At 33.6% G+C, this 23901-nt stretch overlaps 1 protein-coding gene across 2 annotated transcripts in view; it reads right to left on the bottom strand.

The window, feature by feature from the left end:
• LOC136039516 (uncharacterized) overlaps window positions 1–23901 on the bottom strand; it is a 63084-nt gene that overhangs the window by 7277 nt on the left and 31906 nt on the right. For both annotated transcript variants that reach the window (XM_065723313.1, XM_065723312.1), the window contains exons 5-8: window positions 22067–22211; window positions 12621–13278; window positions 3722–3947; window positions 335–992 (exon numbers count right to left, since the gene is read on the bottom strand). In XM_065723313.1, coding sequence (XP_065579385.1) covers window positions 335–992; window positions 3722–3947; window positions 12621–13278; window positions 22067–22211 — 1687 coding nt within the window. The remainder of the gene's footprint in view (window positions 1–334; window positions 993–3721; window positions 3948–12620; window positions 13279–22066; window positions 22212–23901) is intronic.

Below are 23901 nucleotides of genomic sequence, written 5' to 3'. Positions count from 1 at the left end.
ACATAATTCAGTCAACAAACCCAGTACACTGAATTTCAAAAATGTAACTGGGTGAATAGATATAACTAAATCTCAACTATAAAGTGATAGCAAAATTTTGGTTTTTGGTTGATATTCAAAACCACAGGAAAGCAGAAAAAAATAATGAAAAGAAAAAAAGGAAAACGAGAAAAAAAGACAAGGCACACAAAAATAATGAAAAAAGCAGAAAAATAATATAAATTATTTTTACAGATAACATAGACCTTAAATAATACTGAATAATGTAAAAAGAACTACAGAAGCCACAAAAAAAGCTGAAAAAGTAAAAAAAAAAGAAATAAAAAAGACATACCTTTCTTCGCTTACTCTGTTAAAGGAAGCAGGTGCACATTTGGAGAAATCACTCTTTTTACTTAATAACAAATTCTTCTCTCGCGCCAAGTCCACGATGTTTTTTAATAATTTATTTTCTTCAAATCGTTCCTCTGTATCCCTAAATGGCATGTAATTATCCCCGATTCCACCGACAGAAAATTCTTTCCAAATTGGAACAATACATTCTTGTTCGTCTATAAAAGGTAAACATAAACTTGATTCATTTTCAAGGTATTCTGCTAACTTAGATAATCCTCTTAATTCAACTTTTTTGTTTCTATTGGAAGCATCAGAACCAATTTCACTTAGCCTTGGGATTTCAAAAGTATCACAATAAAACAAGTTTCTTTCTTCACATTCACCATCTTTTAAGATTATGAATTCGTCTTCATCTAGCTCAGTAGCTTCTTCGTCACTATCATCGTTAGTAACACTATTTCTTTCGTTTTTGGCTTTCAACGACAGCTTAGAAAGGCAATTATCCTCAATAGTAATTAGTTCCTGATCCTGTAGCCAAAATTGGACATATGCCAGAACAGAACGAAGATCTTTTTTATAAAAATTAACAAGTTCCAATGCAGTGTTGTATGACATATATGTTCCTTCTATCAGGCAGACACAAGAGGTGTAAGCAGCTGGAAAAGAAGGTTTATTATTTTTTTAAAGGGGGGGAGGCTCCTCATATAAAAAGTAGGACAAGTACTTCTTTTCATTACTTAAGTTTGATGATCAAAAATTGAATAGAATATTAGCAAAATGCAAAACAACAGTTAATAGACAATGTTTGAAGATTTTATACTAAACATATAAACTATTAAAGGAAAAAAAGAATAGAAAATAAAAGATTAAAAGAAAACAGGTTCTATATCCCAAAACGGGTTTTAAATTTTATAAAATAAAATTATATAAATTTTAGAGTTTTATACGGGTTTTAAAAGAACATAGCTGTAAAATAAAAATAAAATAAAATAAAGCAAAACTTAGTGAAACCCATATCTTCGAACCATAATCATTCTTTTTCTTTAATAGAAATTTCTAAGGCCAAAACATGAAAATATAAAAATGGTAGCAAAACGAAAACGCGGCGTTTCATAATTATTTATGGACTTGTAATGAAACTTGTCCTAATGAGTCGATTGATTGCTTCGAAATTAAAAATAAACAAAAAATTACAAACTGGATTTAAACACACTATTTCTGATACATTCATACTGCCATATTCTGAAAACCCACGCACTTTTATCTCCAAACATACCACAAATTATTTATCTACTTTTTTTTTGCAAACAAGAAAAATTGAAATGCCGTTTCATAGCTATTCAGACAGAACTTCTATATCCCAATTGCACTCAGGGCCGGATAGAGGGCGACTGGAATGATTAGGCCCATTTGTGCCCTGCATTTTAAAGGGCCCCGAGTTGTCATCAAAATGAACAATGGATTTTCGAAATTGTGAAATGTTCTTAACAATTCCAATAAGCATTTCTTCTGGAGACAGATCATTTTCCAGGCTAAAACTAATATAAAAAACCCATCTGATATCAAGAATAAATCAGGATAGACTAAATAGCTTAGCAATTATGTTGATTGAAAGTGAAGACGCAAGGAAAATAGATTTTAAAACCATTTAAGAAAAATTTGCAGAACAAAAATTTAGAAATATGTAAATTCATGTGAAATACGCAGAGAAATACGCAGTTAGAAGTTAATCAGGATCAAGAATTATAAGCAACAGTAGGAACCAGAACGTGCCAAAAATAAAAGCGAAGAACAACAAATTGTAGGATTAGCGCACACGCTAAAGCGAATATGAGAAAGCGTCAAAAATGACAGTGAAGAACAAAGAACTGCGTTGTTAGAAGACAGCGACGATCAGAACTAGTCAAAAATGAAATTGAAGAAGGAAAAAATATTATGTTAGAAGAGCAACACCATCACAATCTTTAATACCAACAAACTGTGGCGTAAAAACCAGTGAAAACCCTACAAAGATGTCGTAAACTGCGCAAGCGTTACTAAAAAGTCATTAGACCCCCTGGAACCTGGATTATTTACTTGGGGGCGGCTGCCTGCTTGGTCGAATTGCATTCCCGCATCAAAAATTTCCAAATGAATTTGTTTGGTCTGCTATGGGACATCATTGGCTCTCCAAAGATTTCCACAAATAAACACAAAACCGGAAATCATGTATTGCTTTAGCTTCATTCAACGTAAACGATGATCGAACCACAAATAGTCGTAATGTTTTCAGCTTCATAAAAGCTGGACAGATTTATCACAAAATCAATTTAGTGGCACACCCCTGAAGGTGATCACAGACCCCTGAAGGTGATTTCGAACCATATTCATGTGGCCAAATGTACATTCTAGACCCCAATGGAGAAGTTAAACAACAGATTTCACATATTTTAAATTATTAGATCAGTCAAAACCCAACAGATCTCTTTGAAAAAACATTGCGAGACACAAACAGCAATGCAAAAAGTTACATGAAAACGCGATATATATATATATATATATATATATATATATATATATATATATATATATATATATATATATATATATATATATATATATATATATATATAAATCCCAGAAAGTCCAGCCCCTCGGAAAACACCTGACGTCCATGAGGGAGACCACGCACTAGATGGGTAAAAGTAGTAAGCGAACACCTACTCAGCCAGAATATAAACCTATTTTATGCCCGTTCTAGTCCTAGTCTCCCTTGTCATTCTACTCCATTCCACTTCTCTGCCCATTATTAATGCCTATTATGGGCATAAATAGTGCCCATTTGTAGTCTTAGTCTAGTAAATGTTTATTTCTAGTAAATTTCCAGCTCATCACCCCCAGATATCCAAGAAGATCCAACCCCTCGAAAAAGGACTTACAACATCCTTGAGGGAGGCTACGCACTAGATGGGCAGAAGTACGAAACCAACGTCTCCTCAGCCATAATATAAAAATATTTTATGCCCATTCTAGTCCTAGTCTTTCTAGTCATTATAGTCTAGTACCATTCTCGGCACATTCTAGTCTGCCCATTCTGGGCATAAATAATGCCCATTTCTAGTCCTAGACAGGGTACTATCGAAAAGACTGGCGAAGCTATCAACTAGTTCCATCGACGCTTACAGGCTTGTTAAATCATGAAAGTCAATCCCCAGAATAATTTTCTGCAAAAGTACCTAACTACCTTGATGAGTTTATCGAGAATAATGACTAGTTCACGGAGCAGGATTATAGGTTAAAAACTAAGCTTAAATAATCAGGTTGTGGAGTATTTTTACCTTTGTCTGTCTATTTCCTATTTTGTTTCAATTTTTTTTTTCGACAACACAGAGATTAGGGAACTCACCAATTTCAAACTCATTCATAGATTCAAATTCAATGAGGTCTACGTTGATTTTTAAATTGTCCAGAATGGGATCCACTTTCTTACTGGATGCCGTCATTACAATAGGACATCTTGATGACTTGATTAACGTCTGAAGGGTCTGATAGTAGCCATCTTTATCTTCTTCAAAAACAATATCAACGTCTTCGATTAATACGGCGCATGTTTTTTCATCTGATTGGGCCATCTAGGGTAAAATAATTAGAAGATTTTAGTAACTTTACTAGAGGCTTAGTTCTCCCTTAACTGTTGCTTACTACTGTATTACTTCACAGCAACACAATTGTTAAAAACTTATTATTGATCAATCGTTGAAATATTCTAATTGGACAGGAAGTTTAAAAGTGCCACTAGAAATGTAAAATAAAATCTTTGAAAACTCAAACTTAACTAGCAAAACCAGGACAGACCGGCAGAATTTGCGGTCGCTATATGTCACTTGGTAAATACCAAGTGCCATAAAAACCACTAAAAAAGGGTTATGAACTTTAAACTCAAAATTCGTTCACTCTTATTTCTTGGGTGAAAAAAAGTTGACAGATTTATTTTTCAGTTCATCTCATTTTTCTTTCTTTTTTTTCAATATCACTTTCAAAATCTATTAACAATTTTTTCCAGTAAGACTTCGAATTTTTGGAGAATTCCACTGATTATTCTAGAAAATGTTCCATCGGCTTGCAGAAAGACAAATCTTAGTTATAGACAAACTAAAATTTTTTGAGGTAGGATACGAAAAAAGTTTCGTACGACATATTATACTTGTTTTTTCTTGAACTATTGCTTCTAATTTTCGGTTTTTATTCGTACGTGTATCATTTAGAATGCTCAATTCATGTCTAAATTATTAATTTGATCCTAATTAATAGTGCTTTTTAAAAGAAACTTTTATTCAATCAAGATACAAAAAAGTCCCTAATTTCAGTCTCACAAACAGAATATTCCATGAATTAATTATGGCGATAAATCTATATATATATAAAAATAAGTTGTCTGTGGATCTGTGGATCAGGTGACGTCATGTTTGTCCGCATATGACGTCTGAATTATTTCACACTAATACAAAAGAAGAAAAAAACTAAAAAAGGTAAAAACTACAAAAAAAACTAAAAAGAAAAAAAAACTAAAAAAGCTAAAAAACTAAAAAAAACTAAAAAAAGGTAAAAATCTAATAACTAAAAAAAAACTGAAAAAAATAAAAAAAGGCAAAAACTACAAAAAAATAAAAACTAATAAAAAAAACTAAAAAAGCTAAAAAACTAAAAAAACTAAAAAAAACTAAAAAAAGGTAAAAAACTAAAAAAAACTAAAAACTAAAAAAGAAAAAAACTAAAAAAAAGGAAAAAACTGAAAAATAAAAGAGAAAAAGAAAACTAAAAAAATATGAATAAATATATATAAAAATAAGTTGTTTGTGGGTTATGTCTGTCTGTCTGTCTGTCGAGTGACGTCGTGTTTGTCCGCATATGACGTCTGAATTATTTCACACTAATACAAAAGAAGAAAAAAACTAAAAAAGGTAAAAACTACAAAAAAAAACTAAAAAGAAAAAAAACTAAAAAAGCTAAAAAACTAAAAAAAACTAAAAAAAGGTAAAAAACTAAAAACTGAAAAAACTAAAAAAAGGCAAAAACTAAAAAAAAAACTAAAAACTAATAAAAAAACTAAAAAAGCTAAAAAACTAAAAAAACTAAAAAAAGGTAAAAAACAAAAAAAAACTAAAAACTAAAAAAGAAAAAACTAAAAAAAAGGAAAAAACTGAAAAATAAGAGAAAAAGAAAACTAAAAAAATATTAATAAAGAAGAAAAAAACTAAAAAAGGTAAAAACTACAAAAAAAACTAAAAAAAAATAAAAAAATAAAAAGCTAAAAAACTAAAAAAACTAAAAAAAGGTAAAAATCTAATAACTAAAAAAAAACTGAAAAAAATAAAAAAAGGCAAAAACTACAAAAAAAATAAAAACTAATAAAAAACTAAAAAAGCTAAAAAACTAAAAAAACTAAAAAAAACTAAAAAAAGGTAAAAAACTAAAAAAAACTAAAAACTAAAAAAGAAAAAAACTAAAAAAAAGGAAAAAACTGAAAAATAAAAGAGAAAAAGAAAACTAAAAAAATATGAATAAATAAAAAAAAATAAAAATAAAAAAAGGCAAAAACTACAAAAAAAATAAAAACTAATAAAAAAACTAAAAAAGCTAAAAAACTAAAAAAACTAAAAAAAACTAAAAAAAGGTAAAAAACTAAAAAAAACTAAAAACTAAAAAAGAAAAAAACTAAAAAAAAGGAAAAAACTGAAAAATAAAAGAGAAAAAGAAAACTAAAAAAATATGAATAAATATATATAAAAATAAGTTGTTTGTGGGTTATGTCTGTCTGTCCGCATATGTCGTTGCGTGTTTGTCCGCATATGACGTCTGAATTATTTCACACTAATACAAAAGAAGAAAAAAAAACTAAAAAAGGTAAATGACGACCGGGACACAGGGACACAACTACAATGGGGACGCCGGGGGGCACAGGGGGATATAAATGACGACCGGGACACCGGGACACAAGGAATATAAATGACGCCCGGGACACTCAAAGAGAAATCACAGACTGGAACACCGGGACACAAATGACGACCGGGACACAGTGAATATAAATGACGACCGGGACACAGGGACATAACTACAAAGGGGACGCCGGGGTGCACAGGGGGATATATAAATGACGATGGCGACTCAGGGAATGGTCGATTAGCAATCACCATCAACAAAGCTCAAGGGCAATCATTAGAATCATGAGGTATAGATCTGAATACGGATTGTTTTCCCATGGACCATTATATGTTGCATGTTCAAGAGTCGGTAAACCTGACAATCTATTTATATGCACAGACAATGGGACAGCAAAGAATGTTGTATATTCGCAAGTTTTACGTAGTTAAAAACATATATATATATATATATATATATATATATATATATATATATATATATATATATATATATATATATATATATATATTCACAGGTGGGACATAGGGACACAACTACAATGGCGCGTAACTAATATGGCGCGTAACGACTTACGCGCGCGGGGGGGCTTGGGGGGGCGCGAAGCGCCCCCACCAACTAGGTGTTGGGGTGGCGCGAAGCGCCACCCCAACAGCTAGTATATTATATAAATTTATCAATGGAAATTAATAAAAAAAATCAATATAATTAATCATATAAAAAATTAATATGAAACTTAATATATAATTAATACATAAAAATTAGTATATATATATATATATATATATATATATATATATATATATATATATATATATATATATATATATATATATATATATATATGTATGTATTTGACGAGTCTATTGTTATCGTTACATTTATTCTGTGATAAATAATAGTCGTCATTTCATTAACTATTCTATACTACACCTGCTAATAAATCACTTTAGCACCTACCTGGCTCTGAATCTAAAATACAAAAAGATATGAGAAAAGCAAAAAGGATTAAAAGAGGAGTGGCTCCCAGGACACACTCTAGGCTCTATGGCCAGTAGGAAGAACGATCAACCGAATATATGTAAAAAATAAATCATTATATTTAATGATTATAAATAAATTATAAACAAATAAATATATTTTGCCTGTATACAACAAGGCGTCCTCATTGTTGAGAAAGGAAAGAATTCAAAGTATTTCACAACACAGAAGCGACTTTCCTGTCCACTTAAAATGTTTCCATCATGAACTAATAACAAACTTTTTTTGTGAACAATCCTATCTCAGCAATAACAATCTTTTGCTACAGTCAACTTCAGCGATGAGGGGTTTGCAAATATGCTAGTTGGTGTACCCATTTATTTGTTTCCGGTGAACTTGATGCCTATCACGGGAGAGGGATTTATAAGTAAGAATCGGTTCACTTTGGGCGAGAAACGGCTGTTAGCTCATAATCATCTTCAGCAATGAGGGGTTTGCCACTTTTGCTAGTTGGTGTACCTATTATTTGTTTCCGGTGAACTTGATGCCTATCACGGGAGAGGGATTTATAAGTAAGAATCGGTTCACTTTGGGCGAGAAAGGGCTGTTAGCTCATGATCATCTTCAGCAATGAGGGGTTTGCCACTTTTGCTAGTTGGTGTACCCATTTATTTGTTTCCGGTGAACTTGATGCCTATCACGGGAGAGGGATTTATAAGTAAGAATCGGTTCACTTTGGGCGAGGAACGGCTGTTAGCTCATATTGCGCGACAATCATCTTCAGCGATGGGGGGTTTGCAACTTTTGCCAGTTGGCAACTTTTGCAACAATGAGGTAGTTTCGTAATAGTTAGTGTCCCCTGTCATATTTTAATCCTGAAAAGTTACCGATAGCTTTAAATACCAACTAGATTATATAAGATACTGTTCCAAGTTTTCATCCGTAACGATGTCTACGATTGAAAAGGATAAAGTTCAACTGGCTGCAAAGTCAATTTAGTCCCTTCTTTCGATATTACTTTGTAGTTGTTGTTTTTCAACGCTGAGGAATAGCCTTTGGTCATGTGATAACTGATTGTGTTCTTGTTTGAACATACTGTTTTAAAAACTCCGATAGGCAGACAACTTCATCATTTAACCGATAGTGAAGAAACAACCACAAACAAGAATGTAAAACAATGAGATAGTTTCGTAATAATTAAAAGAATGTCATGTAGGGTATTTTGATCCTGAAAAGTTGGGGATAGCTTTATAATACCAACTAGATTATAGAAGATATTGTTCCGAGTTTTCACCCGTCACGATGTCTATGATTGAAAAGGATAAAATTCAACTGGCTGCAAATTCAATTTAGTCCCTTCTTTCGTACGCTGAGTAATAGCCTTTGATCATGATGCCGGACAAGGGTTGCCGCAACATTTCTCGTTGCCCGGGCAAAGTAGGTCTAGTTTTGATTTGAACTCTCTTTTTCAAGAATTTATTTAATAACGGCATAACTAATTTCGTTATCCATGTTTTCATATTTTTAAATAAGACAAACAAGCACAATACAATGACCTTGTTTATAATATAATATGAAAACTTTCAAAACTTTTTTTTGGAATAATTTTATTTAATATATTTAAAAATACAAAAAAAATTAACCCCCAACAGAGAGCAGAGCTCATAATGCTAGGTGCGTAAATAATGGAACATACGAAAAAAAAATATCTCATCATAATAATAGTAATAATAGCAAAATTAACTTAATTAACCAAAAAAAAAACAATAACAACAAAAACCTAGAAAATAAGGAATAAAATAAGTAGGGAAAAAAATGCTGGGCTGAAAAGAAATGCTGGGCAGGAGGGGAATGGGAGGCCGTCCCCATCGTGGAGACAAAACAAAACACATTAAGAAAAATATCACGAATTAAAAAAAAAATTAAATTCCATCACTAAAGGTAAATAAATAAATATTAAAAAACAATCTTTAATAATTGCTTCTTTACATAGAGCTGAGATTTTTGGGATTCCGAGTGTTATTATTTAACTTATATTTACTCACAATGAATGGCATTAGGTACCTCAGTGAAACCTTGACCTTTCACAGCTTACAAAAGGAATTCGGCATAATCCCGCCCACCGACAAGCCGAACGAGGGGACAAAGTCAACAGAGATTTGTTGTAGAGATAATTTATAGGGTTTTGAATTTGAAAATACCATAAGGAAATATTTACATCACATATACGTTTTAAATCCGGCAAACTTAGGAAAAAGGACACCGTTTTTGTTTCAGATGTATTTTTAATTTTTGATGGTTGATGTAAAAAATTTAAAAGTATTCTTACTGCCCTATTTTATAATTGTTTTAAATGCGTCCGAAAGGTATTAAGATAAACGACTGAGCAGTAATTCAAGTATGAAGCAATTAAAGAGTGGTAAATTATTTATAGTACAGTAAATGCAAAAATGTTTTTCACACTGTACGTCGACACAATATTTTGTACAGGTTTAATTCTTAAATGATCAATGTGATTACGAAAAGACAACAATGGATAAAGGAAAACTCCTAAATAGCGATATGACTGAGCCCTATGAATTTTATTCTCACCAACCTGAAGCGCCTGACAAGCAATAAATGGAGTTGCGCGTTCTGAAAGACCAAAAACCATTTTTAGTAAAATTTGGTTATTAGAAGCAAACCATCGGTTAACTGAAGTAACAGTTACAATCAACTTTTAATTAATGTAGTTGAATCCCTCGCTTTAAGAGATATAGCTGTGTCATCTGCAAATAGAATAGCAAGACTAATATGCCCCTGCAAACTTTGCGGAAGATCGTTAATATAAATCAAAAATAAGAGCGGACCTAATACTGAACCTTGAGGGACACCAATATCATTAAGGTTTTTCAAATTAGACAGCTTTCCATCGACATCTACCGCAATTTTACGTCCACACAGGTATGATTATACTAAGTCTAGTCCATTCCCTCTTATGTCTGCATTTTCCACTTTGTCAGAAAGAATTTCATGGTTTAATGTGTCAAATGCTTTCTTAGCATCTTAGAAAACAGTAGCCTCAAGGAAATCATTATCAACAGACTGGCGCGTTTTGAACGACCAAAAACCATAGATTCAATTTTAGTAAAAGATGGTACTAGATTATTAGAAGCAAACCATCGGTTAATTGAAATAACAGTTACCATAAAATTTTCAATTAATGTAGTTGAACCTCTTGCTTTAACAGATATAGCTGTGTCATCTGCAAATAGAATAGCAACACTAATATTCCCCTGCAAACTTTATGGAAGATCGTTAATATAAATCAAAAATAAGAGCGGGCCTAATACTGAACCTTGAGGGACACCAATTTCATTAAGTTTTTTTTTTTTTAAATTAGACAGTTTTCCATCGACATCTACCGCAATTTTACGTCCATACAGGTATGATTATACTAAGTCTAGTCCTATCCCTCTTATGCCTGCATTTTACACTTTGTCAGAAAGAATTTCCTTGTTTAATGTGTCAAATACTTTCTTAACATCTCAGAAAACAGTAGCCACATGAAAATCATTATCAATAGATTGGCACGTTTTGAACGACCAAAAAACCATAAATTCAGTTTTAGTAAAATTTGGTACTAGATTATTAGAAACAAACCATCAGTTAACTGAAGTAACAGTTACAATCAAATTTTCAATTAATATAGTTGAATCCCTTGCTTTAATAGATATAGCTGTGTCACCTGCAAATAGAATAGCAAGACTACTATTCCCCTGCAAACTTTGCAGAAAATCGTTAATATAAATGAAAAATTAGGGCGGACCTAATACTGAGCCTTGGGGGACAGCAATATCATCAAATTTGACAGTTTTCCATCGAAATCTACCGCAATTATACGTCCACACAGGTAGGATTTTACTAAGTCTAGTACTATCCCTCTTATGCCTGTATTTTCCACTTTGTCAGAAAGAATTTCATGGTTTAATGTGTCAAATGCTTTCTTAACATGTTAGAAAACAGTAGCCCCATGGAAATCATTATCTAAACAATCATTTAATTCTAGTAAGAGAGCTGCAACTGCGTGTTGTGTCTAATGGTTTGCCCTAAATCTAAACTGGTGTTGGAAAAAAACATTTTACTCAAATGATTAGAAATCCTTTTTTTAAATTTTTTCAAACATTTTAGACAAAGGCGATAAAATCGCGATGGGACGATAATTATTTACATCAGACTTATCACCTTTTTCACGTAACGGAATCACCTTGGCAATTTTCCCTCTACTAGGAAACATACCTGAACTGATACATGAATTAATAATATGAATAAGTGGTTCAGAAATCACTCAACTAATATTTCTTAGCAACTTTGTTGATACTCCATCATACCCCATTCAACCCCACTTTTTATATTTTTAATAGCTTTTTGGAGTTCGTTTTGACAAATTTTTGGTGAAATCTTGACAATCGCTGGCTAAGAACATGTCGCCGCGGTACTTTTATGCTTGTAAAATGTCACGAAGCTTTCGTCAAAGCTTGACAACGGCAAACTAATGCTAGCGTCGTCGCAACAAAAAACTTATCATGTGTAACAAAGTTTTGCTAAATCCTGACAATCGCAAAGTAAAAATATGTCGCCGCAGCACAGAGCTTTTTTAATGCCAGTAAAATGTCATGAAGCTTTCATCAAATCTTGACAACGCAAGACTAATACTAGCGTCGTTGCAGCAAAAAGCCTGTCATATGTCACGAATGTCACAAAATTTTTGTTAAATCTTAACAATCGCTAACTAAAAATATGGTACCGTAGCACAGAGCTTTTTAATGCTTGTAAAATGTCACAAAGTTGTCGATCGTCGACAAATACTAGCGTCGTCGCAACAAAAAGCTTATCATGTCACAAAATTTAGTTAAATCTTGAGAATCGGTGACTAATACAACGTCATCACAGCACAGAGCTCGTCAAATGCTTGTTAAATTTTCAGAGAGTTTTGTTTTACCAAATCTTGATAATTGCTAATTACTACTAGCATCGTAGGCAATATGCAGCACAAAACCGCATCAGTAACTTGGCTATATGTAGCTCAAGCGTCACAGCTTCTCAAGGAAGAAGGCCTTCCAAAGAATAGGTATAAACTTTGGCCTACAATGTTTCCAGGCATGGGCTTATCCACTTTGCAGTTCCAAGGATTTTAGCATGATAAAAATTAAATTAAATTGAATAATTTAACAAAAATGGTGTTACATTTAAAATAGCTTATTGTTAATTGTTGCTCCACAAGCCCTATACTATGTTCACAATTCAATAACAATCACAGTCTACAATTTCAGTTAATCAATACCTCAGCATCAATAACAATCATAAAATCTCAATAACACTCTAATTAAACAATTCAAGGATACCTGATTTGCCTGCATTGCTTCTTGCAGCGCCAACTGCAAATTTCTGCCACTCCTTTTTATTGAAGTATTTATCTCCACAAAATACCATTCCAGCGACTCTGCAACCGCATAAACACCTGTCGTCTTCCCAGAACTACAGCCACCACTAATCAAAACAGCACCATGTCCAATTTCCTCACAGTCATCACTGTCACTGCTCAATCTTCTTCTTCTCTTAGCAGCTGATTTCCAATCCTTTCCCCATTTATATAATTTTTCAACAGGCTTCCTACTAAGGATAATATCGCGTATTTTTCGCGGTTGATATTTTTCAGACCAAGGTAAGTCCTCGCTTGCACGATTTTTCGATAATCTGTATAACAATTGATAAAACGGTATATCTACACGAGACCGAAACTCAGACACAAATTTTCGAATAACCACCCAGTTGATTGATTTTGGCTTATATACTGCCATTTTTCTCAGAGTTCGTGGTTTAACACATACTCTTAATTGTTCGTCAAAGCATGGTATTGGTCCAACTTTAGGTATATTGCCAATTAAGCTTTTTTGACTAAGAGGCATTGATGAGGATGGCTTTATCCAAGATAAGTCTATACTATCCAACTGCTGGACATGAGATATTCTGGGCACATATTGATATTCAATATTTTCCAACCTAAAAAATGAAGAAAGATTGAAAAAAAAAATCGAAACCAAAGAAACTCAAAAGTTCAAACCAAATGTTAGCAGCAATAATTCAAAAGGCTAACAACGAAATCTACTCTATCAAGCAAGCTCTCACCATATCTTCTATTTAAGGAAATTTGTAAGACGAAGTTACCTGTCAGAGGCTAATCTGACCAAGCTTAATTTTAACTTGTCTTTGATTTACTACATATTTATAAATCCTATATTCACTAATATTTACAACATTTATATGATATTAAATAAATCGCTAAGAATTGCATGCGCCATTGTTTTGCTAGAAATTATTTTTTTTTTGCAAATAATATGAGCAGAAATTGTTAAGTGTGTGAGGGGGTTGCTCCCTTCTCAGTTCCCCACTCTTTACGTTAATGTTTGACTTTTCTTTCCAATTATTTAAAAATGACTATAGAAAGAAATAATAAAGAAAGAAATAACAATGTGCAAATAAACTGTTTTAAAGCAAATATACTGTTTCCAAGTACATGGGGTCTAAATAACGAAAAAAAGATTGTAAAATAAAAAGAAAACTTAAAAGTCCACACCAAATTTAGGCAGCGTTAAATAAAATATTTAACAAGGAAAGTAACAGCAAAAACAAAAAAAAATCAAAAGTCTCTAACAAATGTTGGCTTGGACTTTGAATAAGTCTACACTTCGACTTTATTACATATTAAATGAAAAAAAAACAAGTTTTTTCAACTGAAAGTAAGGAGTAATATTAAAACTGAAAACGAACAAAAATTATTACGTATATGAAGGGGGTTGCCTCCTCCTCGACACCTCACTCTTTACGCTAATTTTTTTAGTTAGACAGCCCTTGTGTTTCAGGAGTCATTCTTCAAATATAGGGACAAAATTCAAACTTCCTTACTTTCCGTTAAAAAAAAACTTGTTTTTTTTTTAATTTATGATCGTTTTTTGAACAATGCCAGGAAATCTGACCCCACCTTCACGGAGAAACCCCCTCACCATGGAAATATCCTCAAGGAAATTCAATCCCAGTGAAAATTTTACCCAGATAATTACTGTTAACTTCCCCTATAATTTCCCCTGGCAAGTTCACTCCCTGTTCACTTCCCGTGAAAAAAAAAAACAGCAGAAAACTTGTCCCCCACCCCCATCCAAAAATGTATGCATGCATCCCAATAACAAATAATATGCGTAAACAATGGGCAAATTTTATAACTTAAAGACCTTTCCCCTGGGGATGTGGGGGTGGAGTCATGTTATACTCAAAGACATAGTTATTGGGCCTTTCAACTATGATGAACAAAATGGCTATCTCAAAATTTCGATCGGACGATTTTGGGAAACAGAAGTAGTTGGGGAGGTGGCCTAGTTGCCCTCCAATTTTTTGGTCACTTAAAAAGGGCACTAGCACTTTTAATTTCCTTTCAAATGAGCCCTCTTCCGACATTCTAGGACCACTAGGTCTATACAATCACCCCTGGGGAAAAAATAGATATACACGCTAAACGGGGCAAAAGATAAAATAGATAAACGGGGAAAAAATGGATTCGTGACCATTCTTCTGGCAAAAAACACAAAAACTCACATTTTTGTACATAAGAGCTTGAAACCTCTACAGTAGGATTTGCCGAATCTGAAAATGTGATTTTCATTTAGATTCTATAACTTTCAGTGTGTGTTTCCCTCTTTGTTCGAAAACAAGGCAAATTTTCTCAGGCTCTTGAAACCTATATAGTAGGATTCTCTGATACACTGAATCTGAGGGTATAATTTTCATTAAGATCACTTGGCTGTTAGGGGGTATTTCCATCCTTTTTTTCAAAAATCAGGAACATTTTCTAAGGCTCGTAACTTTTGATGGGTAAGACTAAACTTAATGAAATTTATATATTTGAAATTAGCATAAAAAGGCAATTTTTTTAATACTTTTATTGGTATCAAAATCCTTTTTTTAAATCGTTTTTTACAGTTTCGGTTACTATTGAGCCGGGTCACTCCTTACTTACAGTTCGTTACCACAGAACTGTTTGAACCGCTATTTTCTCAGATTTTTCTTTTGGCTGTTATTACGTATATGAGGGATTTGCCTCCTCCTCAGTACCTTGCTCTTTACGCTAAAGTGTTCGTGAATTCGTAAAAAGCTTGTTATTATGATTAAATGGTCCTTGTATGTCAGGAGTCATTCTTAAATAATTGAAACAAAAATTTAAACACTAGCGTAAAGAATGAGGTACTGAGGAGGGGACAGCCCCCTCACACTTAATAATTTCTGTTCGTTTAAAATGTTAATGTTGTTCCTTACTTTCAGTTGGATAAAACTGTTGTTTTTTTATTTATTTAATAACAACAACAAGCCGAAAACATGCAATATCTTTGGTTAATTATCACATAAAAATCATAGTTAAGAAGCTGCTTAAGATAATATTAAATGCTAAGATTGGCCGAAAGATAACACAAAAAAATTATTGTTTATATTGGCCATTATTTAACAAATTACTTCTGAATTTACTAAAAAATACTTTAGCTGAGAAAGTGAGATACTGACGAGGGGGCGAACTCCCTCATATACGTAGTAATTTTTGTTTGTTTTAAGTTTTAATGCTGCTTTTGCTTTCAGTTGAAAAAACTTCTATTTTGATTTAAAATTTTGATTGTTTTTTAACTAATGCTGGGAAATCCAGTGTCCTCTTCATGGATATTCTCTTCCCTCATGAAGAAATTCCTCCATGGAAAGATTACCCCACGTAACCTTCTCTCCCCCCCCACCAGAAAAAATTCCCCCCTGAAAATGTCTGTATACTTCCCAATAGTCAATACTACATGTAAACAATGGGCAAAGTTCAAAAATTGCAGCCCTTCCCCATGGGAGTGTAAGGGATTAATTCGTCCTCAAAGACATAGTAATTAGATTTTCCGACTATGTTTAACAAAATGACTATCTTAAAATTTCGATCCGGTGACTTCGGGAAAAAATGAGCGAAGGGGCCCTAGCTGCCCTCCAATTTTTGGTCCCTTAAAAAGGGCACTAGAACTTCTATTTCCGTTCAAATGAGCCCTCTCGCGACATTCTAAGACCACTGGGTCGATACGACCACCCCTGGGAGAAAAAAAACACCATCCGTGATCTTTCTTCTGGTAAAAAATACAAAATTCCACATTTTTATAGATAGGAGCTTGAAACCTCTACATTAGGATTCGCTGATAAGCTAAATCTGATAATGTGATTTTCATTCAGATTCTATAACTTTTAGAGGGTGTTTCCCTCTTTTTTCGAAAACAAGGCAAATTTTCTCAGGCTTGTAAATTTTGATGGGTATAACTAAATTGATTAAACTTATATATTTGAAATCAGCATAAAAATCCGATTCTTTTGATGTATCTATTTGTATGAAAATTTAGTTTTTCAGAATTCCGGTTATTATTGAGCAGGGTTGCTCCTTACGTAAAGTTCGTTAGAACGAACTATTTGATTCAGGGCTGGAATACCTGAAAAACAAAAGATCGATTTTCCAGTTATGGAAAACCTCTAGTAAATGGGGAAAGAACAAAATGAAGAAAATTCTTCAGATTTTTCTTACTGTAGCCCTACCTTAGAGTGCGACAAAATCCTTCCTCAGAAAAGAACGTTCTCCGGGCATGCAACTACAAATCCTAAGGAAGAATTCCAAGATTCTAAAGACAGTTGCTGTCTTGACGAATTTTTTGGGAGATTCATTAGTGGCAGAGCAGAAGATGTATTATGTCAAATAATTTGGAATGGTAATTTGTAAATTGTCTATGCGCAATGTGCCTTGGTGTAAGTATAGCATGATGGTACTAGACCCCTAAGGTCCAAACCGTCGGTGCTAATCTCTGTTTCACGGCCCTTCAGCCAGGAAGTGCAATGTGGGGGGGGAGTTGGAGACCAGACATCCTGTACTTTCACACACTCTTCCTGCTTATCTTCCCCAGATTTCTCAAGGTACCGATTTTCAGAGCTGGGTCAACTCTGGCTACGCTTACAGAGTCAAGCCACTGACCCCTGTCCCAAACTAAAAAAAACCTACCACACCAGGAATTGAACCCACGCCCTCGAACAAAGTATTTCCAATCCAGCGCACCAGCGACTTAGCCAGGATGGCTCCTGTGAGGTCGGCGACAGAGCGGCAATTAATTTATAAGTTCAATATTAGCATATATTTTCTAACTTTAGTGAGTGATCGTAGACCCAGCTTAGCCCAACTTGGCTTATACATAAAATTCTAATACTACTACTAACAACAACTCATCGCAGCACTAAGCCGCGTAAGAACTACGTAAAATAGCAGTGTAGGAACCAAAGAGGAGAATAACTTCTGTGATAGAAGAAAAGAGTGGGAACCCTGATATTTATATATCATATATTTACTAGCATTTACGAGTACATATGTAAACTACATTTTTATTTTATCTTAAATCAAACTTTTAACAAGGAATGTTAGTCTATCGAGTTAGCCCCGACCAACTATCTTATTTCGGGGAGTTGATAAAAAGAAAACTCAAAACAAAACTCAAAATTCCACATTTAGATTAATTACAAACTTATAAGTCACTTATTTATTAGCACTTACAAACACATTTAAATTACATTTTTGTTTCCACATAAATCGCTAAGAATTATATACAAAAGTTTTGCTTAAAAGACTAGAAATGGTTTTTTGACTCGAATAATTTATGCAGTTTGAAAATACATTGGGGCTAATCATCTCATTTTCCAATCTTAAAAAAAACTCTAAAAAATAAAAACAAATTTAGAATTCCACAGTAATTATCAGCAGTATTAAATCAAACGGTTAAGTTACTCTATCGAGCAGGCTCTAACCATCTGTCCTATTTGGGAAGTTGATAAAACAATACAAAACTAAAACAAAAACAAAAACTCAAATTTCCTCATATTGATCTATTACATATTTATAAGTCACGTACCGTAATTTTTAATACCTGTAAACAAATATTTAAGTTACATTTTTGTCTCCACATAAATCGCTAAGAATTATATGCAAAAGCTTCTCTTAAAAGACTAGAAATGGTTTTCTGATTTAAATAATTTATGCTGTTTGCAAATACGTTGGGGTTAATCATCTCGTTTTACAGTCTGTAAACAGAAAACGAAAAAAGATTCTAAAAAAAAGAAGATTCTATGACTTTTAGGGGGTGTTTCCCCCTACTTTCTAAAATAAGGCAAATTTTCTCAGGCTCGTAAATCTTGATGGGTAAGACTAAGCTTGATGAAACTTATATATTTAAAATCAGCATAAAAATGCGATTCTTTTGACGTAACTATTGGTATCACAATTCCATTTTTTAGAGTTTCTGTTACTATTGAGGCGGGTCGCTGCTTAATACAGTTCGTCACCACTAACTGTTTGATTCGTTACCACGAACTGTTTGATTCGTTACCAAGAGCTGTTTGATAATTAAAAAATATTCAATATATTTCTCCTGCTCGACACTCGCTGTCAGAAAACTCTCCTGAGACCTCTTTCTACCACTCGCAACCCTCTCCTATACTGAGTATAATACTTGGCTCAACAGGTCTAAAGAACCTTCAACTTCCCCATCTTCCGCCAATCTCAGGCATCTCTCCAAACTTTCTCGCTCATTTTTTCCTGAAATGACTTTTCCACCTTAGGACAGATATAAAGCAGATTCTTCATATCTATAGACTCTTCTTCTTTCCTATCTTCTACTGCCCTACTCTTACCCTTTATCCTATTTCCTTTTTCTTTTTCTAATCTTAAAATTTTCTTTTTCTAATCTTAAAATCAACACATAAAGGCCAAAGAGACAAATCCACCATAATAAAATCAATCACACTTGGAGACCTCCCACTGTAACAAGTAAATTCTCCCTTACCCTTATCCATTCCTACTCTTCCATTCAAAATTATCAACTAATCATTATTACAAAATTCCAAAAGCTTCCTTCCCCAATTATTAGTTCTGCGGAGGTGATCCCTACTCACCCTCCGCGGAAGAACGATATCAATACCATCGCAATTTCTTCCCACTAGTACATCCGTGCAGTCACGAACAGACTAGAACATCTCCCGTGTCGATCCGACATATGCGCTGAAATCTTCTAGAAAGCAAAAACAATCGACAGGATAAAGTTTAGAAAAGACACATTACTCCCTCTCAAGAAAAGTCCAAGTATCCTCTTGAGAAAATGAACTGGAATCTGATAGAATATATACAGCATAGAAAATAACATTTGCTTTTGAAAACAAACGCTAACCCGCACTAGATTAAATGATGCACTTTTCAGGTTTGAAACTTTACTCTCCGAAAAAAATTTATTTGATAATAGAAGAGCAGCACCTCCATATGTTCTGCAAGTTCTTTATTTTTTCCTGTGGGCACCAAAATATATGTTTCTTCAATAAATAGAGGATTTTCCAACCATTTCTCAGCCACTGATATCAAGTCCCACTTGCAACTACTTAAACTCAATAAACCACGGATCTTATCTTTCGCAAACCCTTTGACCAATATTTATATAATTTTTTTTTTTTTACCATGACCTGCTTATTCCTAGTTTAAGTTTCCCTTTTCACCGTTTTCTCTCTGATTAAATCCCAAATTTTTTGGCACAAAACCTAGTTTTCCATTATAAATGAGTTTATACGGTCGCAGAAAAAGCGTCTAGTGCTCCTTCCACTATCATATGTTGTGTTCCTCCTAAGTGTCTCCAGAGACACTTGGGAAGCACTTCTCTCTCTAGCTCCATTATTTGCCATTCCACTTTCTAAATCATCTCCTTGCTGTTGTTCATCACTTCTTTTTTCCCCACCGTCTCACGGATTCTTCAGTTCTGCCTGTTTCAAAGTTATAACGATAACATTTATTTCTAGTAATCGATTTCAAATCGCGTAGCTTCATGTCTGATTGACCATCGTTTTTCATTTGATCCATCTCGATTTTTAGTTGGCTTCGCGCCAACATTTCTCGTTCTGTGTACTGAGGGTTAACTGGTAATTTGTGCTGACGAAGATAAACGTTTGATTTCAATACGAAGTCTCTGGCAGATACAGTACCAAATTTCATTAAAACATGAAGAATGCCGTGGGTTGATTTTAGGCGAAACACATCTCTAAAATTACTAGGGTGCATTTGTGTGTTTGGAATAATGCTGTTAATAGCAGAAATCAAATCATCAAAAGGTGACTGACCTCTTCTAATTTGATCAAATTTATATAAAGTGACGTCACAGCGCTTACCATCAGCTTCTATCTGCTGTAACTTTGATATCTCGAGTTCTCTATATAGGCTAGCCACTTCAGACTTGATTTTATCGCAGTGCTGATTCGCTGATATGTCCAATCGCTGAGACAATATTCTCCTATCGATAGATGGGAGATATCGATATCGATAGATGATGCCGGTGGAGCTATTGGGTCAATCTTTTTTATAAGTAAGCTCATTTCGTTAATCTTTGCTAGTATATCTAACAAGGTCTGGGCTTGATTCTCTGCCATTATTCCTTTCTTACTACAAACTTATCTTAGCAAAGAAAGGTACTTAACTTTCTGTGGAAAGGCCTGTACTTTTTTTCACCGTACTCCGACGTCCCACTCAGCTATTATCTTATCCAAAAAATGTTGACTGTTAGCTCATTCACTGCCATCGGTCAAACATAGCTTATTCCACAATATTTAGCTGTATTACCAAGCAGAGATGAAACCCATTGCACCAATATAGACCGCAATATCTCCGAAATGGCTCGTTGCATTAAGTTGAAACTGTTGAAGAACGTCGAGAGTTTGTTGAACCAGATCACAATACGGTATGTTCTTGAATGTTGTCAAAAGAGAGTACCTACAATGTCTCGGTTGAAACTTGCGGGGCAAGTTGAATTAAATCAGATTGGAACTATGATTCAATTCAATTATTTAGTTTATAAATTGAAAGGATGCAAATCCAGGTTGTCAAATAGACGCATCTGCAAAAATGTCAAGAATGGCTAAGGTTATTGAAACGAAACAATAAGCACGTGTTTATGCAGATATTGAAATAAATCAACACACTATAAACATCCAGGCTGTCAAGAGAATGTATCTACAATTTATCAGGAACGGAAGACCAAAGTCCTCTGCGGCGGGGAATCAAATCCCTCTACTACCAAGAATTGCATATGGAGGTCCTTTAAAATGAATTGTCAATCGTTACGCACTTTTGAGACATACACGGTTTTGCTTTATTTTGCCGTTAATACTAAATGATGTAGGTTATTCAAATCCACTGTCAAATTCAAGTTTCCTCTCTTACCAGTTTCCTAAAGGTAAATCTTTGCTTTTAAAAAATAGTCACAACAAAATTTCAACTACAGCCAATGAGGAGCAGAGCTCAAAGAAAATATTCTACACCCAAAATTTCCAACGTGGGGTGCAGGCCCAACCGGCGAGACATGGTAATATGTCGGTGGGTCGTGGGCAGGACGTGCACTCTAGCTGACTATACTTTATAGCCTCAATTTTGAAAAAAAGCGTTTCTTGAGTGAATGACATTACATTCATATGCATTTGAAGAGCGGAAAAAAGCGCAAGATAGTATTGCATAGAGGCACAAGACATGCCTCAAGGACAACCGAAAAAAAACAAAAACAAAGTTAATGGGTTTATAGCTTCCTTTTGGTGGATACATGTAAGATTTTGAATAACAAAATTTAAATATCACGAGAGGGGGGGGCATCCTGATTTTAGAAATTCCTAGGTGGGACATGACCCAAAATCAGTTGGGATCCACTGCTCTATACTCTATGATTCCTACCTTTCGATTAAATCCTGATGAGCTTTTATCTCGTCAGGGACGCCACTCGATAGAAATGCCATCTTTGCTGCTTCTTTTGCAAGTTCTTCTGCCGTTGGAGCCACTTTTTTGGGGCGGACGAATATTGGCGCCAACTTCCGCGACACTAAAATGTAGTGAAATTTGACTAGCTTAAAGAGAGTATCAAAGAGTAAAGATAACGTACACGAGTGGGAACTGGCGCTAGTGTCCAGAAAAAACATCAACGCCATCTAGTGTTTGGCGACACGTGACATTTTTTTAGTATAATAATTAGATGTCACCCAACGCTAGACAGCGTTGATGGGTTTTTTTTTTTACCAACACTAGCGCCAGCTTCAACTCTTATAAGCTACCCATATATTTTGGACAGTATTATCAGAGGCAGAGGGCAATTGCAAAACGTTTCCTAAATTTTTTACTCTTTAATTCGAGAAAAAAAGATAAAATCAGGTGCATTTATGCAGAATCTACAAATACCCAATGATGCATTTTTTTAGTTGGGGACAACTCCACTTATCTTTTATATCACAGCAGCAATAAATCAGAAGAGAGTATTGACAAAAAAAATTTAATACCGGAGAAATACATTTTGGTGTTTTCTTTATAGGAAGTTTCATCTGTATGTTATTTTCTTTTAGGTCTTAGTTGTTAATTAAAAATTTGCTTTTTAATTTTTGCTCGTTTCCGTAAGTGAAGTCAAAAATTGTCATGACGAGACAGAAGTAAAGTGTAAGACATAAAATGATACGACATAAATTACAACGTACTGTTTGTAAAATGTACGCCAAAATGTCCGAAGATGAAGCCTACAACGAAGTGTAGGCTTCAAACGAAAAAACGAAAAAATTTTAAAGAACTGAAATATCGAAAAAATACATGTTGTTGTTTTCTTTATAGGAAATTTCATCTGTATGTTATTTTCTTCTAGGTCTTAGTTGTTAATTCTAGTTTTTCATTTTTTTTTTCATTTCTGTAAGTGAAGCCAAAAACTGTCATGACGAGATATAAGTAAAGTGCAAGACATTAAATGATAAGACGTAAATTACAACGTGATTTTTAAAATGTACGTCAAAACGTCCGTAAGACAAAGCCTACAACAAAACATACGTAACAATCAAGCTGAAGTATAGACTGGAAAAACCATGCTTCTTAAAGTCTCACAAAAAAGTTTTAGTGTAGAAATAACCTATAAGGTCAGTTTAAAATTGAATTGGAATTGGATATTAAGTTTAATCAATTTAGTTTAGTATAAAATCGAACCATTTATTTTAAAATCAATATTACAACCTAACAAAAGTAGAAACAAGTAATAAAATCTATAAAAGAAAATACATCAGATACTGCCTCTCAAAACCTATTAATGGATAAAATGCAGAAACACTCTACTAAGCTTTAACTTCTACTAAGCTTTAATTGTTTTCACTAATATTTCTATCTGTGTTTCTACCTTTCCTCTATCAAACAATTTAATCTGGGATGTAGGTAGATGTCTCAGTCCAAGGTGAACGATTGGCCAAACTGTATAACCCCACAAGAAAAACCAGATATTATCACAATATATATGATAGGGTATATGTGATAGTCTTGAAATTGTTCAAAATACTTCTCATTCAAATTCAATGGGCCTTGCGTTTAAGCACTCTTTTTTAAGAATAGCGACACAAATTCACACTTTAGCGTAAAAACTTGCTTTTTTAGTTCATGGCCATTTTTCAAATCGTACCAGGAAATCCCCTTTCCTCACCCCTGTGTAAAATTTCCCCAGGAAAAATTTCTCTTAATGAATATTAATGTTTGGTGTGGTGTGTTTAAAA

Source organism: Artemia franciscana, chromosome 19, assembly GCF_032884065.1.
Source record: "Artemia franciscana chromosome 19, ASM3288406v1, whole genome shotgun sequence".
NCBI classification, from domain to species: domain Eukaryota; kingdom Metazoa; phylum Arthropoda; class Branchiopoda; order Anostraca; family Artemiidae; genus Artemia; species Artemia franciscana.
This window is presented reverse-complemented; position numbering and strand designations above follow the sequence as displayed.